We start from the raw sequence: 14,921 nt of genomic DNA, 5'->3' as shown, positions 1-14,921 counted from the left end.
CTGGCTACCTGCGTCTCCAGGGAGGTTCTTTTCCTCCCCGTGCCTCAGTTTGCCCTGTTTTTAAATGGAGTTTTTAAAAGGACTTACTACTGTTTCTACTGTGATTAAAGTATTCTATTTCCTCTGGGAACTCCAGCCCTCAGGCTGGCTTAGACTCCCTGAAGGATTTTCTGCATGAGCCCATGGTACCGCAGTAGAAGGAAAAGCCCAAGGAATAACTAACCTCATTAGCTGGTACTGAGCATGACATGGCAAATTTACCCAAACTTCTGGAAAGACGCAAAATTGATCAGGATCAGGCTTTGGTAGACAATCCAAGGCAAACGTATAAGGACTTGGAAAGGTCTCACATACAATGGTAGGGCTGAGTTCAAGAAGGAATCTATCCAAAATAGGAGTAAGATAATCACACCTTCAATAATGGAAAATTTGGCCAGTTAAAGATTTTCTAAAACTTGAGTAATTGATGAAGAAAAGAGCAATGATTCTAAGGTTTCCTAGACCTGTGCAAGAGCAAAATGCGAGTCCATGATCGACGATCGTCGTGTGTTCATTGTCTGTGGACATAGCCGCGAGTGAGCAAAAGGCAACAACACTCCTCCTTTTTGTTCATTGGACTCCTCTGAATCAATCACGATGAATCAGCATTAGGACTGATCATTGCTTAGTTACTTGCGGGCCCGACGTGTGTCTCTGCTCAGATAGGGGTCTGATCTTTCTTTTCATGGCAAGGACTTTGAATCCCCAATATCATAGAGCAATACCCCAAATTTGATAGGACATCGGTTCTGTTTCCTCATTGCAGTGAGTGAGTTCCCTAGTTCTACCAGTGGCCTGTAATCCTAGCTGCTCTGAAGACTGTCAGCTTAGGCAGACAGACCTGAGGAAACCTATCTCCAGTAAACTAGCAAAAAGCCACAAGTGAAGTGTGGTTCAAGCAGCAGAGCACCTGTCCTGAGTGGGAAAGATAAGAACAGCAGGCCCTGGCGTGCAGGCCCCAATACTAACACCACAATCGTAAAAATGTGCTCTGAAACGTTAAGCTGTCACCGACAGTGAGTACGCACGGCTCAAAAGGCCGCCAGCTGCTCTGTCCTGGTTTGAACCCCTAGACCCCGTGCTGCCTGAGAAGGCCCCCGTGCCACAGCGGAGGACTTGGCCCGTGAGGACCGTCTCAGTGGCTGTGTGACGGCTCTGTGAACGAAGCAAGTGTGGCAAGTGTGGCACCTACGCCTGCTGCCTTGTGCTCTCGTTCTTCAACGTCTCCACTTCAAAACTATTAGGAATAAACGTGTTCTTTATTACTATCTGTGGTATTGTGAAAGCGGCACCAAGGAGACAAGGAGCCCAAGTCTAACAACAGGATGGCTTCCTCCTCCTCCTCGAGACAGCACCTTGCTGGGGGGGTGGAACTTGCCATGGTGCTGGGGTTCGAGCAGGACTGTCTTCAAGAAAAGGTAAAATAGGCAGATGTGGTTGAAAATGTATTTATTTTTCTTCAAATGATCTTTTACAAGCAATAAATAAAAACAGACATGTTAACGTCCCTAAAAAAACAAAGTCCCCTAAGGTATATACATCCTGGAGGAGCACAGGCTTATCGAGTGTAGAAATGACACCGCTCCGGAAGATGGCGCTATTCACACGGCTTCCAAGTATCGCATTGCTGTCTGGCAAGCGTCTCTGCTTGGGGAACTCAGAGCTCGAAGGGAGGCAGGAAAGGCGGGGTGCAGGGGGAGCCCCCCGCACACGGTGACCCGTCAGCACTCAGGCTCTGCATGGCCTTCCGAGGGGCGCGCAAGGGCAGCGCACCCCACCCCGTCCACGCGGCCGGGACGAGCCCCCACGTGCGCTTTCTGGGCGCGTCCTGCCCCCCTGCCCCCCGCGCGTGCGGCCCCCCGCGGGAGCCCCGCGTCGCCGTCCCTCGTCCCAAGGGCGCTGCCCGGCTCCTCAACGCGGCCCGAGCTTGCTGCAGGCCCGGCTGAGCACGGTGGTCCTCGGGAGGGGAGGACGCCGGGACTGCCACCACCCGCTCCGCGGTGCTCCCGCCCAGGACTGCCACCACCCGCCCCGCGGTGCTCCCGCCCGGGGCCGCCCCGCGGCGCTCCCGCCCGCGGCCGGAAGGACCTCATCCTTCACCAAGCGTGAAGCAGCTCCCGAGGACCCAGGAGAAGGGGCGACGGCCCAACTGCGCCACAGCGACACCCAGGAGCCCGAGCCCTGCGGGCCCCGCGCGCGCGCTTCCCGCCGGCACGAGCGGCCCCCGCAGCCTCGCCCGGGGCGCGCGGCGCGTGGGGATGCCGCCATGGAAGGAAGCGAGCCCGCCTGGGTGCCGGGTAAGAGCCAGCATTCCACGAGGGTCACGCTGACGCTTCGAGGGACTGGTGGGTGAGCAGAATGTCCACTGAGACCTAGACTCCCGAAGGACATGGAGACACGCTCGCAACTCTAGACAAGTGTGCAACGGCCTCTACTCCGGCACTCTGTAACAACGCTACTCCACATTACAAACGAAGAAACACACGGTTTGTTCCCTCTTCCCTACCTCCTCCCCGGCCCTCCCCCAGAAAGCATCCTTCCCCTCCCAAGCCATTCCTCCATTGGACGGCCCCTTAAAACGCCCTTAGTCCAAGAAAGGATTCAAAATGGCTCCCAAGTACCCATGATGCACTTGCCAGGAGCCAGCAGCCAGCCCGTACCCCCTGCACCCCCAAACCGCTCACCCTCTGGACTCTCAAAGAGTCCTGAAACATGGAATCCACTCTCCTTCTTATTCAAAAGGGGCCTTCAAAAATGTTTGCCCAACGAGGACCTAAAAATGCAAGAATTCGCTGCTATGCTTCAAGTAAAGCCACTAAAATTCAAACTCCGGTATGTGCAAAACAGAACATTTATTTCTACTACCCTAGTGATCCGGCTTCTCCCCCTTGGCCTTGCCAAACGACTTGCCTGCGCTAGGAAAAACCTGAACTGTAACCGGTTTCCCAAGACAACATGGCAGAATATGGCACACATCACGAATACTATGCAAACGAGAAAAATGCTCCAACCATCCGACTGATCTTCAGAGAGGAAAGAGGGTAAGCCCGCGGTCTCTATGCCCAGGAACCAGCTGCAAAAGCAACAAGGAGTCCTTCCTCCTCCTACACATCTTGCCCACTTCGCAGTGGCAAAATAATCACCCCACTCACTGGCACGGACCCTGAAGTCAGCATCTACTTCCCCATTTGCTTAGACAGATCTGCATGGGCACGCTCCAGTGATGGGTGGCAACAGAAATGTGCGTGAAACTCACTGTCACGAAGCTGGAACTTGCAGACTCTGAGGAAACCCTCAGTATAAATACTTTATTACCAGGCCCAGTCACTCACCTGCTGGTGAAAGATTAGAAATGAAAACCACATCCTGGAACATTTCTTTTGCCAAACAAAATTCCCATGACAACAACAAGACTTGCACACAGAACCAGGCACTTCTGGCAAACTTGTTTTCTTCTTTCCCCTCCCTCCCTTCTTTTTCCCCTCCCTCCCTCCTCCCTCCCTGCCCTCCCCCCATAAAATGGGGCGGGGCACATTTGCCAGGATTGGGGGATCTCATAACTTCAAGCCTTGTTTTTTTTTTAAAAAAAATGAGGTAAGAAACTTCTACCTGACAAAGTAAAATTGACACATGAACCAAATCCGGGAAGTCTCTGGCCACGGAAGCCTCGGTTATTGCTCTAAGTTGGAGTGGTTTGTTCTTAAGTGTGTATTCGGAGTCCTTATTGCCGTTCTCGGAGGCCGTGTGGGCGGGGCCTGCATGCTATGGGTGTGGCCGGTGCCCCGGTGGGCGTGGCCAGCGCCATTGGAGAGTGGGGCCTGCGCGCTGTGGGCGTGGCCCGCGCTGTGGGCGTGGCCGGCGCCCTGGCGGGCGTGGCCAGGCCCCGGCCGGCTCTAGCAGCTGGGGGAGGTGGTGATGGGGCTGTGCAGGTAGGGCAGGCTGCTGGGCGCCGAGTGCACGCCCACCGAGACCGGGAAGCTGAAGACGAACTGCGAGGCGGGCGTCGGGGCGGCCGGGCCGCGCTCGCGCAGGGGCCCCGCGGGGCTGGCGGCCTCGGCGGCGCAGGACGCGGCCAGCACCTGGGACTCGAACTGCAGCAGCTGCCCCATGAAGCTGAAGTTGGGCGAGATGATGCTCCGGCGCTGCTTGACGAACTCGAAGGCCTCCTCCAGCCTCACCCGCTGTTTCATCATCAGGTAGGCCAGGCAGATGGTGGCCGAGCGCGAGATGCCGGCCTGGCAGTGCACCAGCACGCGCCCGCGGCGCTCCTGCACGGCGTCTGGCGGCGAGGGGAGGAGGGCGGCGTGGTGAGGGGCGGGGCTTACGCCGAGAGAGGGGGAGGAGCGAGGGGGCGGGACTTCCGCCGGGACGCAGGGCGTGAGGGGCGGGGCTTCTGCCAGGACACTGGCACTGAGGGGGCGGGGCTTCCGCCGGGACACTGGGGGACTGAGGAGGCGGGGCTTCCGCCGGAACACTGGGGCTGAGGGGCGGGGCTCCCGCCGGGACGCTGGGGACCAAGGGGCGGGAGGGACGCTGGGGCCGAGGGGCGGGGCTCCCGCCGGGACGCTGGCCTACCGATGTACTCGATGGCCTCCAGGAACCAGGAGCTGATGTCGGCCTTGTGGTTGTCCTCCACGGGGATGCACTTGTACTGGAAGTGGCCCTCGAAGTGGTTGGGGCAGTCGGGGGAGACGTTCAGCAGCGCCGTGATGCCCAGCGCGTCCAGCGTGTCTCTGCGGGCCGCGTGGTGCGCGCTGCCCAGGTACAGGAACGGGAGGATCTCCACGGGGCCGCCCTGCGTGGGCGAGGAGAGGAGGCCTGAGCGGAGCGCGGGGCGGCCCGACCCCGGGGCGGGGCGGGGCTCGGCCGGAGGGTGGGCCCTGTCATCGCAGCCCCACCGGCCATCTTGCTCGGCCGGCTTTCACAGCGGGTGTGGGGCTGGCTGGTGTGTGGAGGGGCGCGACCTGGCCACTGGAGAATTACGGGTTCACGCGATGGCTTTGCTTTCCAAGCCGCGTGTCCTCTGACCTTCCTGAGACAGCCTGCCTCGTTTCTCCCTTCATTACTCTGGAAGCTAAAGGCTGGACATGGGGGCGCAGGTTTTCAAGGATCTTGAGTTTGAGAACAGCCTGGCTACATAGGAAACACTGTCCCTACAATAAAACAGAAACTCTGGAGGCTAATTCAGGGATAATATGTCTTTGTAAAAAGAGAAAAAAAACTCTAAATCAAGGCTTACGAGAGAGAAGGGAAAGGATTCCAAAGAACAGATAGACCAGGCTGGGCACGTGGCCTGGTAGTAGAGCGCTTGCCTGGCATGCACAAAGCCCTGGGTTCAATTCCTCAGCCGAAAGTGGCACTGTGGCTCAAGTGGTAGAGTGCTAGCCTTGAGCAAAAAGAAGCCAGGGACAGTGCTCAGGCCCTGAGACCAAGCCCCAGGACTGGCAAAAAAAAAGAAAAAGGATAGACCATATTTAACATTCTACCCCAATACTCCAGGCTCACCATATACTCCCCAAAGAGAGGTAGTACATTTGAAGCCTTAAGAATAAGGGAATTGCTTAAGAAACTGTGATGCATCTATCCATTACACCTTCATAACAATTTTTAAATATGTATGTACATATACATATGTATGTATATACACGGGAATCGTAACCAGACTCCAGTGGCTCACTCCTGTCTTCCTAGCTACTCAGGAGGCTGAGATCTGAGAATCACCGTTCAGAGCCAGCTGGGGCAGCCAAGTCTGTCAATTGACAGACTTCCGTCCCCATCCAGTTAACCACCAAAAAGCTGGAACTAGATGAGTTCAGCGGCCAGTACAATTCTTAAAGTCTCCTCTCCTCATGCCTCTGCACGGGTCCACCTTTCTGCCAAGGGATGGGGGGGGGGGCGGTCCTACCTGGTCATGCAGAGGTGTCCCGCAGGAACTGCAGCCCAAGTCCAAGGGCTCCATGGCGCTGGGGGGCGCAGGAGGTGGGATGGCTGCCAGAGCCTTGGTTTTGGAGCAAAATTCTGGATACTCAGAAGAAAACCTCTCATAGCCACCTGTGACAAAAGGAACAAAACTCAGGCTCAGGGGATCGTTGGGCCAGGTAAAGCCAGGAAGACCCGGAACGGTACCAGGCTGGAGAGAGAAGCGGGTTCGGGTGCCACTGGGTGGCGCTGTGGGGCTACGGATGACGGTCCCCAAGACTTGGGGAGAAGCAGCCCTCGGCCAACTGCATCCAGACTGAATGCTCGCGGCCAAGAGGGGAGTCTGGGGATGAAGAGACAGAAAGGCAGATGGGAGGGACTGAGCCAAAGCGAATGGAACCCGCAGTGGTAGGCAGGTCCGTGGGGTGACAGCAAGGCACACCCAAGGGGACCAAGGCAGCTTTGCAGGTCTGATCCCGACCCACAAAGATGCGCCAGCAGCCCAGCCGAGTCCCCCCCCCCCCCCATACAGAGCTGCTAACTGCATGGCCTCACCCACAAGTAATCAGCTGCTCCACCACCAAGGGGCCTAAGCTCAGGCCCCCCTCCGTGCCCTGCCTCCGGCCGGCTAGCCCAGCTCTTCCTGCGGGGCCACCTCCCGACTTGACCTTCAGACTGTGGGTCATCCTTTCCACTGCGGAGCCCGGCGATCTCGGCCGGAGGCAGAGGTGGGCGAGGACGGGCTCGCACACTGGGGCCTGTGTCTGACTTCCCTGGTGATCTCTGGAACTGAGCCTGCGGGCAGCTTCCGAGGCCAGGCCCTGCCTTTCCAGAATTCTGTCCTGTTGACTTTCTGTAGGATCAGAAACTGTATCCATCGCAGGCAATGCCTGCAGGTGGGCAGAAGCTGCCCAGGTGGCCAGTGCCCCCCCCCCATCGCTCCCTCCAGCCCTGCCCACCGGGTCACTGCGAGATGAGCGAGCAGACCTGTGACCGCCAGTCACTGCCGCAAGCCCGCCAGCCCCGCTTCCCGCGGCTTCCGACAGGAAGGGAGATCATGCTCCGCCACATCACAAGGCTTCCAGAAACAGGGCACCCACACTTTTTCCTCTGTGACCTGCGGCTTCTCCGTCCCCCTCCGCCCTCCCCCTGGGTATAAATGGGTACCTCTGTGGTCCGCGGCCCTCCTTCCTGCTGAGTCACAGTGACCTGCCTCCCTGCCAGCTTCTGGGTGCTCGGCCCATCTCCTCCCAGGGGCCCCCCAGCCGCCCCCTTTCCTCACGAGGCTGCACGCAGACCTGCTGCCCAGCCCGCGGTGACTCGAGCTGGGGGGAGGGGCGGGGAGGGGCAGAGGCCGCCTGCAGTCCAAGTCTCCTGGGGGGCTCTGTGCCCAGGAGCCGGGCCCAGGGGCTCCCGTCCACTGCTCTTTGGAGAAGTGGAAGAAGAAACAGAAGGATCACCAAACTATGATCAAAACCTGGATCTAGATGTCACCTGTCTGTCTCACACGCGCACACACCAGTACTGGGCCTCATGCTCTCGCTCCACTGTTTTGATCAGGGCTGGTGCTGACCACTTGAACCACTCCTCGACTTCCATCGTTTTGCTGGTAAATTGGAGATAAAAGTCTCCCTAGGGCTGAATTCAAATCTCAGTCCTCAGATCTCAGTCTCCTAAATAGCTAGGATTGCCGGCATGAGCCGCCACTGCCCGGTAGGAACTGGGCATTTTTTTAACATAATGCTGGGTTGGGTTTTTTGTGAACAAAATGTCTTATTATATAAGTTGAGCCATCCAAAGACACTGAAAAAAGAAGTGCAAGGTTTTAAGTGTAACTGGCAAGAGTGGCCCACCTAAAACAAAACAGACGGGCCTCTAATCCCCAAGCAGGTCTTAAGGTCACAGGGCAGGTGCTCTGGGGGGCCTGGGAGCCCCTCTGAGAGAATGCTCCACAGAATGGCACCAGCCCTGTCTCAAGTTCTAGAAAGGGCTGGGGTTCTGCGAACAGAGACTGGACCTCTCTCCGGGCTTCGGCCTTCCTCCCCGCCCACCCCCAGCCTCACCCTCGTCCTCATTGCTACAAGGTGGTTCTTCCCCTCGCGCAGTCTCCGGGAGACTGGGCCGGAGCTGTACCTGGCATCCAGCAAACAGCTATACTATGATGCTGGGCCCCCCCCAGCACCAATGCTGAGGGGGGCCTTGGCAGAGACCCCCAAAGACCAAGGAGACACAGGAGCCTGGGTGGCACTGGCCGCTCTCCCCGGGGAGTACCTCGGAGGCGTCTTCCCCACCCCCACCCCCCCCCCCCCCCCCCCCCGCAGGCTTGAGGCCCGGCAGACAGGGAAAGGGCAGGCCCCACACTTCCTGACCTGCGCATTCTCTTCCAGGGCAGAGCCTCAGCCACCTCCGGGGGCCTGGGGGGTGGGGGGGGAAGGCAGGGAAGGGCCAGAGGGCCCTGGGAGTGGGGGACCAGGTGTCATCTCCCCCCCCCCCCCAGGGGCAGATGCTTAACAGGACAGAGAAAGTCACAACCAGAAGACTGGGAACTGAGCAGGAAAACGAAGCCAGAAGACAGTTCCTCTGGGGGAACTGGGATAAGAGCAGAAGGAAAGGCTGTGCTCAGCAAGGGTTTGGAGGGCATCTGCGGGTTTGATTTTTGCCAGACTGCGTGCTCACCAAGGGTTTGGAGGGCGTCTGCGGGTTTGATTTGCTGGTCCTTACAAGGCACCTGCGGCCGAGCCCAGGCTGCATAGCTCCCGAGGGCAAGTGCATCTACCCCAGCAGGGCAGAAGAAACCACTCTCGTCCAACACCCCGTATCCCGGGGGCCATCCAGTTAATAACTAGCTACTGGACAGGCACCAGCGGCTCACACCCATCATCCCAGCTACTCGGGAAGCTGAGCCCCTGCGAGAAAGTCCCAGAGACTCTGTCTCCAGCTCACCACAGGAAAGCTGAAATTGGAGCTGTGGCTCAAGTGATAGGAGTATCAGCTTGGAGCAAAATTGCTTAAGGGTCAGCACTTGGGCCCGGGGTTGAAGCTAAAGTGTACACGCACACACTACAGCTACCGTGACTAAGGAATGTTTACCACATGCGAGGCTCTCTCCCCCACGTCCAACTGGCCCCTGCGGATAGCACCAGCACTCATTTTATAAATAGGAAACGGAAGCCAAGAGTCGCCAGCAGCCCACTGAGCGCAGGCAGGGGTGGAATGGTCGTCTGGTGGTCTCAAAAGCAGGTTTCTACTTTGCCATCATTTCTGCCTTCCCCAGCGGCTCTTCCCAAAGCAACACGACCTGCTAGCTCACTCTAGTGAGACCAGCCTTCTCACTGCAAAAGCAGGGAGCTGCCGGTAACTTACCAAACCCTGCCCCACACGGATTCCTCCTCTAGGTCACTAGGAGGCATGCGTAGCACTATTTGAGGATGAAGTGCACTCGATGAGGAATGCACGGAAGATGTACAGCACGACTGCTTTCCCTCGGCCATTCCTGGTATCTGTAGAAGTGCTCTACCCACAGCCTATGAGGCTTTTATCCAGAACGCACCGATTGTTGTGTACAAGGGGGTCAGGCTGTGCCCGCGCGGCTCCCCTGGAGACAGTCGGGGGGGCAGATCCCCGCTCCAGCTTTGGGACTTTGCTTCAGCTGGGGAAGCTTTCACTCTGGGCGACTTTGCTTTAGCTTTGGGAGCTTTGCTTCTGAACACTTTGTTTCCTCCCCTCAAAACATTAAGAATTGCTGACCATAATGCTGGTTACATGGAAGTAGGAATCTCCCAGGCTGAAGCTGCTGAGCCTTGATCCTCAGCTCTCCGACTCCTGAGTAGTGATGACAGGCATGAGCCACCCACACTGGACAAGGGCCTTCAACCTGGTAAACCACAGACTAGCCCCCGCCTCCAAATCCTGCTCCTGCTCCAAACTGGGTGGTTTCAAGGTCATTTGCCTCCGGGAACTTTACGTGGGAGTAAGCACCTACACACATGCTGAGCAGTCTTTAAAATTCAGCCAAGTGGGCTGCTCACCAGGGAACTCCTGGCTCAGAAAGCCCTGTCGTTCTGCTGCACTCAGGGCTGTCACGTCTCCGGCCTGCCAGTCCCTCCCGCCCAGCCGCTCGGTTCTGCAGAGAACAAACTCGTCTTCCCGGCCACACTTCCTCTTCCTGCGCCCGGGGGAAGGAAACCTGCTATCTGGTTTCACGTTCTGGCTTTTTAAATGGCCACCCTTTCTCCCTGCCTTCGTTTTCCCTTCAGTACAAGCTGGCGAATGTGACCTAGCCGCCTACCAAATCCAGGACAAGCCCCGAGGAAACGGATGGTCCATTCCAGAGACCAAGCGGCACCTCCATTTCACACCTGCACCCTGCCTTTGGATCCTCCTATCTCAGCCTCCTGAGGAGCTGGGATTACAGGCGTGAGCCCCTGCGAGCTCCTGCCAATATTTAGCTGTTGGGACATGGTCTTGCTATGCAGCCCAAGCTGGCCTCAAACTCTTGACCTTCTTGTCTTGATCTCCTGAATGCTGGAATTATAGGCATGCAACATCATGCCACACTGCCCGGCGTGTGTGTGTGTATATGAGAGAGAGACAGACAGACAGACAGAGACAGAGTCACAGAGCTTAAACTCGGGGCCTGAGTGATTTTTTGCTCAAGGATAATTAGAGATTGGAACTGAGAGTCCTCACAGACATTCCTGCCTGGGCTGGCTTCAAAATGAAATAGACCCTTAGATCTCAGCGTCTTCAGCAGCTAGGATTACATGTGTGAGCCACCAACACCTAGCCAAATCCCTTATATCTTTAGGCCAGGGAGTAGGGAGTGGAGAAAGAAACTGATCTATCTAGATCACCGCTCAAATTGCTCAAAATAGCTAGGATAGTTTTGCAATGGTGACTGGAATAAACTCACAAAGGTCAGGAGTCAAATTCTCCACAGGCAATAATTTAACATGCACCTAAAATGCTTTGTGTGTTCGTGTGTGCGCCAGTCCTAGGGCTTGAACTCAGAGCCTGGGCGCTGTCCCTGAGGTTTTGTTGGTTTTGCTTAGTTAGTGCTTTACCACTTGAGACACACAACTCTACTTCCAGCTTTTTGGTGGTTATCTGGAGATAAGTCTCACAGACTTTCCTGGCTGGACTGGCTTTAAACCATGCTCCTCAGAGTTCGACTCCTGAGTCGAGATTAGATTAGAGGAGAGTCGCTGAAATTGTACTTATTCTATTTTTAATAAAGAGTCTTGCTGTGAAGTTCCAGGTGGTCTCAAACCTTCCACCCTTGTAAATGTTGGGATATGGTTGGATATCACCATGACCAGCTAAAATCCTTTAGTGTAAGGGATTAATTTGCTGTTGGGGGATATAAGAAATGACTTATGAGTGCAAGAAAACTTGCTTTTAAGAGAACAAGTCTAAAAACTCTAATTCAAAGATGAAGGAGAAAAGTGAATCTGAAAGCTGCATATTGTATAAAATCTCAAGAATTTAAATGTCAAAATTATCCCTAAGAAGTCTCATTAGATTTTAAGTCAACGAGCTTTTGAAAAATGACCCAAGTTTGAAACCTAGCAAATGAAAACGTTTCATGACTTTATGCCTTCAGTAAGACCTGGGTCCTGGGCAATGTGCAGAGTATAAGTTGTATTGATGTTCAGTGGCATTTACTCCTGTCTTTAAGAAGCCTCACTGGTGGAAACAGTTACTAACCACCTGCAAATGACTAATCAGCCTCCCTTTAAAGAGACAGAAATAGAAAAAACTACATTTTAAGTGCAATTAATTAGAAGAATTAGCTTTGGCCGGAACGAATGACATCACTTCTGACAATATCATCATCTCTTATCCCCCCCCCCCCTCCACGGCCCGCCACCTGCACACACCAAATGACACACAGACACGTCCAGTTTGCCAGCTGGAAAATCTAACAACTCCAGAGGGAACCAAGTTACCCAGCCCTTCGCCATGCCAGCGGCCCAGCAGAGAGAGGGGCTCTGGGCCCTTTCCTCCCCTTAAGGCCCTCTCCCTATCAAGTCAGGCCCGGGCCTCCCTCCCGCGCTCGCGGGCAAGGGGAGCGCAGGGCCTGGGGACGGGCCAGAGCTCAGCGCGGGACCCACGCGGCCACGCCCGGAGTGGGGCGGGCGGGATGACACCCCCACCCCACTCCCACCCCCCTCCGGGCTCCTAGGGGCTGGCGCCCAAGGGCAGCTGTCCTAACTTGTGATGGGGGGGGGCTGTTCCCCAAGACAGAAGCGAAGCCTCGGGGCCCGCGGAGGACCGGCCTCTCCTCCTCCCAGGGCCTCGCTCCTCGCCGCCCACGGCCGCTGTCACGGGGCGCTGGGGGCGCGAGGCTCGAACCCCGGACCCCACGAGCGCGCCGCCCTCCTCGCCCGGGCCCAGGGCCCCGGAGTCCGCGTCCCCGCGGGGAAACCGAGGCACAGGGCCCCGGAGCTGCCGCTCCAGACACGTTCCGTTCTGGGAGCAAGAAGAAGAAACCCCGCGTGGCGCTGGAGCCGGCCCCGGCGGACCGGGGTTCCCGGGTCCCGGGAGGACGCGCGCTCCCCCGCCAAGCCGTGCGAGGCTCGGGGCTGGCGCCCGCATCCCGGATCCCCCCGAAGGAATTGGCCTCGCGGTCCCCACCCGCCCACCCACGCGAGCCCCGGCGCGGGCGCTCACCTCGGGGGCTCGGTCCGAGGCGGGCGGAGACCAACCCCGGCAGCGCCGCCCCCACGGCCCGGACGGCGAGCCCCGCGGGACCGCGCTCCCTGCACCCCCCGGCACCGCGGGGCTCGGGGGGTCCCGGGGGTCCCGCCCGCCCCCGCCTTCCCGGGGGCCGGATCGAGAAGGAAGGCAAGGCCGGCGGAGGGCGGAGGCCCGGCGCTCGCACCGCCCGCCGCGGCTCTTTGGAGGCAGGGGGTGCGCGACGCCGGGGGGTGCGCAGCCCGGGCCCCGCCAGAGAGCGCGCGGACCCCCGCGCCGACCGACCCGACCCGGGCCGAGCCCGCAGGTGCGCCCGGGAGCAGGTCCTGCAGGGACCCGGCCGGCAGGCGCTCCCTCGGGGGCGTCGGGGCCTCGGTGACAGCCCCCCCACCCCCCGCCACGGAGCTCCGCCGGGGGTCACGGAAAGCAGCCGCGCGCCGCCACCGGGGAGGCCGGGATCCGAACAAAAGGCCGTACCTGGCCGCCGCCTCCACCGGCGGGCGGGCAGAGGGCGCCCCCAGAAGCTCCCGGCTCCCCCGGGGCCTCGCCTGGGACGGGGGGGGGGGGCGCTGTCCTCGCCGGGAGGAAGGAGGGGGGGAGACCTCGCTCCGGCTCTAGCCGCAGAGAGCTTCCCCTCGGACCCCGCGAGCGCGGCGCCACCGCTCCGCACCCCACCGCTCCCCCTGCCCCGGGTCGCCAGGCCCAGCGCAGGGCCCCCGCAAGCCGACCCCGCAGGCCCCTCCGGTCCCCGCCGGCGCGGCTCCCCGGGACCCGTTAGCGAGGGGGCCGCAGACACGGCCGCGCGCGGGGCCGGGACGCCGCGCTCCCACGGAGCTTCCCCCGAGCCCGGCGATCCCGCCCACCCGAGCGCGCGCGCGGGGCCCCCGGAGCCAGGGGTCCCCCCCCCCGGGGCGCCCGCCCGGCCCCCGCCCGCGCCCACCTTTGAGCAGGCAGATGTCGGTGCGCTCGGCGTGGCGGCGCAGCGCCCGCACCACGAGCGAGACGGTGCTGTCGTCGCGGAGGCCGTCGGCGCGCGGGCTGCGCTCGTCGTAGACGACGACGGCCGCGTAGAGGCCGGCGCGCAGGCGGGCGCGCACCTCGTCCTCGGCGGGCAGCATCTGCTCCAGGCTCACCGAGCCCTTGGCGCGGCGCCGCACGATGGTGTTGCAGCGCACGTTGACCGAGCCCCGGATGGCGCCCGCGCTGTGCGCCAGGAACGGCCGGCAGTCCAGCAGCAGGCACTTGCCGCCCTCGTCCCGGCCCAGCAGCCGCTTGAGCGCGCCGCCGTCCAGCTCCCGGAGCTCCTCCACCGTCACCATGGCGCGCGCGGCGCCGGGACGCCCGGGGCAGACCGAGGGCCGCGGGGGGGGGCGCCCCCCAAGGGGCCCCAAACTTGACGAGCCTCTGCCCGGGCCCCGTCCTCCGCCGCCGCCGCCGCCGCGCGCTCACATAGCAGCCGGAGCGGAGCGGCCTGGCCGGGGGGCGCGACGGGCGGAGGGGCCGGTGGCTCCGGGGAGCGTGCGGAGCGGGGAGGACCCCCGGGTCCCCTCGGGTGCGCGGCCGCCGGTGGGGCTGCTCCTGCCGCCGCCGCCGCCGCCGCTGCCCACGGCCCGCCGGAGCTCCGCGCGCAGCCCCAGCCGGAGTTCCCTCCCCGGCTCCGAGCGCTTTATCAGCGCCGCCCGGCTCTCCCCGCCGAGGGGGAGGCGCCTCGCTCCCCCAGGCCCCGCCCCTCCCCTCCCGCCGCGCGTGGGCCACGCCCACCCCGCCCGGGCCACGCCCCCTCCGCGGAGCGTGAATGGAGCGCCGGCCGGGTCACGGGAGCCTGACGTCACAAAGAGGAGTAAACAGGGGCTCCGGGAGCTCATTCATAAAACCGAGACCCGGGGGGAGCGGCGGGCGGCGTCCGGGCTTTTGTGAATGGAGCGCGGCGGCGGCGGGGGCGGGGGCGCCCTCTCGCCCGGAGCCCGCCGCCCCCGGCAGCCGCCGAGCCCGGGGTCTGGCTCGGGGAGGACGGCCGCCGCGTCCGCCCGACAGGCCTGGGCCCGGGGTGGCGGCTGCAGCCCGACGAGCGCCCCCGTGCCCCGGCACCCCGTGTCCCACCGCCCTCCCCCCCCCCCCCGAGCCCGGCCCGCCGCCGGGACGCGGCGCCCTCGGCGGCCGTCCGCGCACGCATTCGCGCGGCGGGTTCCCACGCTGAGCCGTGACACCGGCTTCGGGGCTTCCCGAGGGCCGAGCGCCAGCCCCGGGGCGGAGGGTGGGAGGGGCGC

General features: G+C 60.6%; 1 protein-coding gene across 1 annotated transcript; it reads right to left on the bottom strand.

Annotated features, from left to right (window-relative positions):
• Window positions 1-3,622: 3,622 nt before the first annotated feature.
• Window positions 3,623-14,271, bottom strand: Dusp4 (dual specificity phosphatase 4). Its single transcript, XM_048330699.1, has 4 exons — window positions 13,595-14,271; window positions 5,945-6,090; window positions 4,615-4,834; window positions 3,623-4,318 (listed from the first exon to the last, which is right to left on the bottom strand). The coding sequence occupies exons 1-4, from the start codon at window positions 13,971-13,973 to the stop codon at window positions 3,933-3,935; spliced, it is 1,131 nt and encodes a 376-aa protein (XP_048186656.1). The 5' UTR covers window positions 13,974-14,271; the 3' UTR covers window positions 3,623-3,932.
• Between the last annotated feature and the right edge of the window lie 650 nt (window positions 14,272-14,921).

This window comes from Perognathus longimembris, chromosome 21 (genome assembly GCF_023159225.1).
Source record: "Perognathus longimembris pacificus isolate PPM17 chromosome 21, ASM2315922v1, whole genome shotgun sequence".
NCBI lineage: Eukaryota > Metazoa > Chordata > Mammalia > Rodentia > Heteromyidae > Perognathus > Perognathus longimembris.
This window is presented reverse-complemented; position numbering and strand designations above follow the sequence as displayed.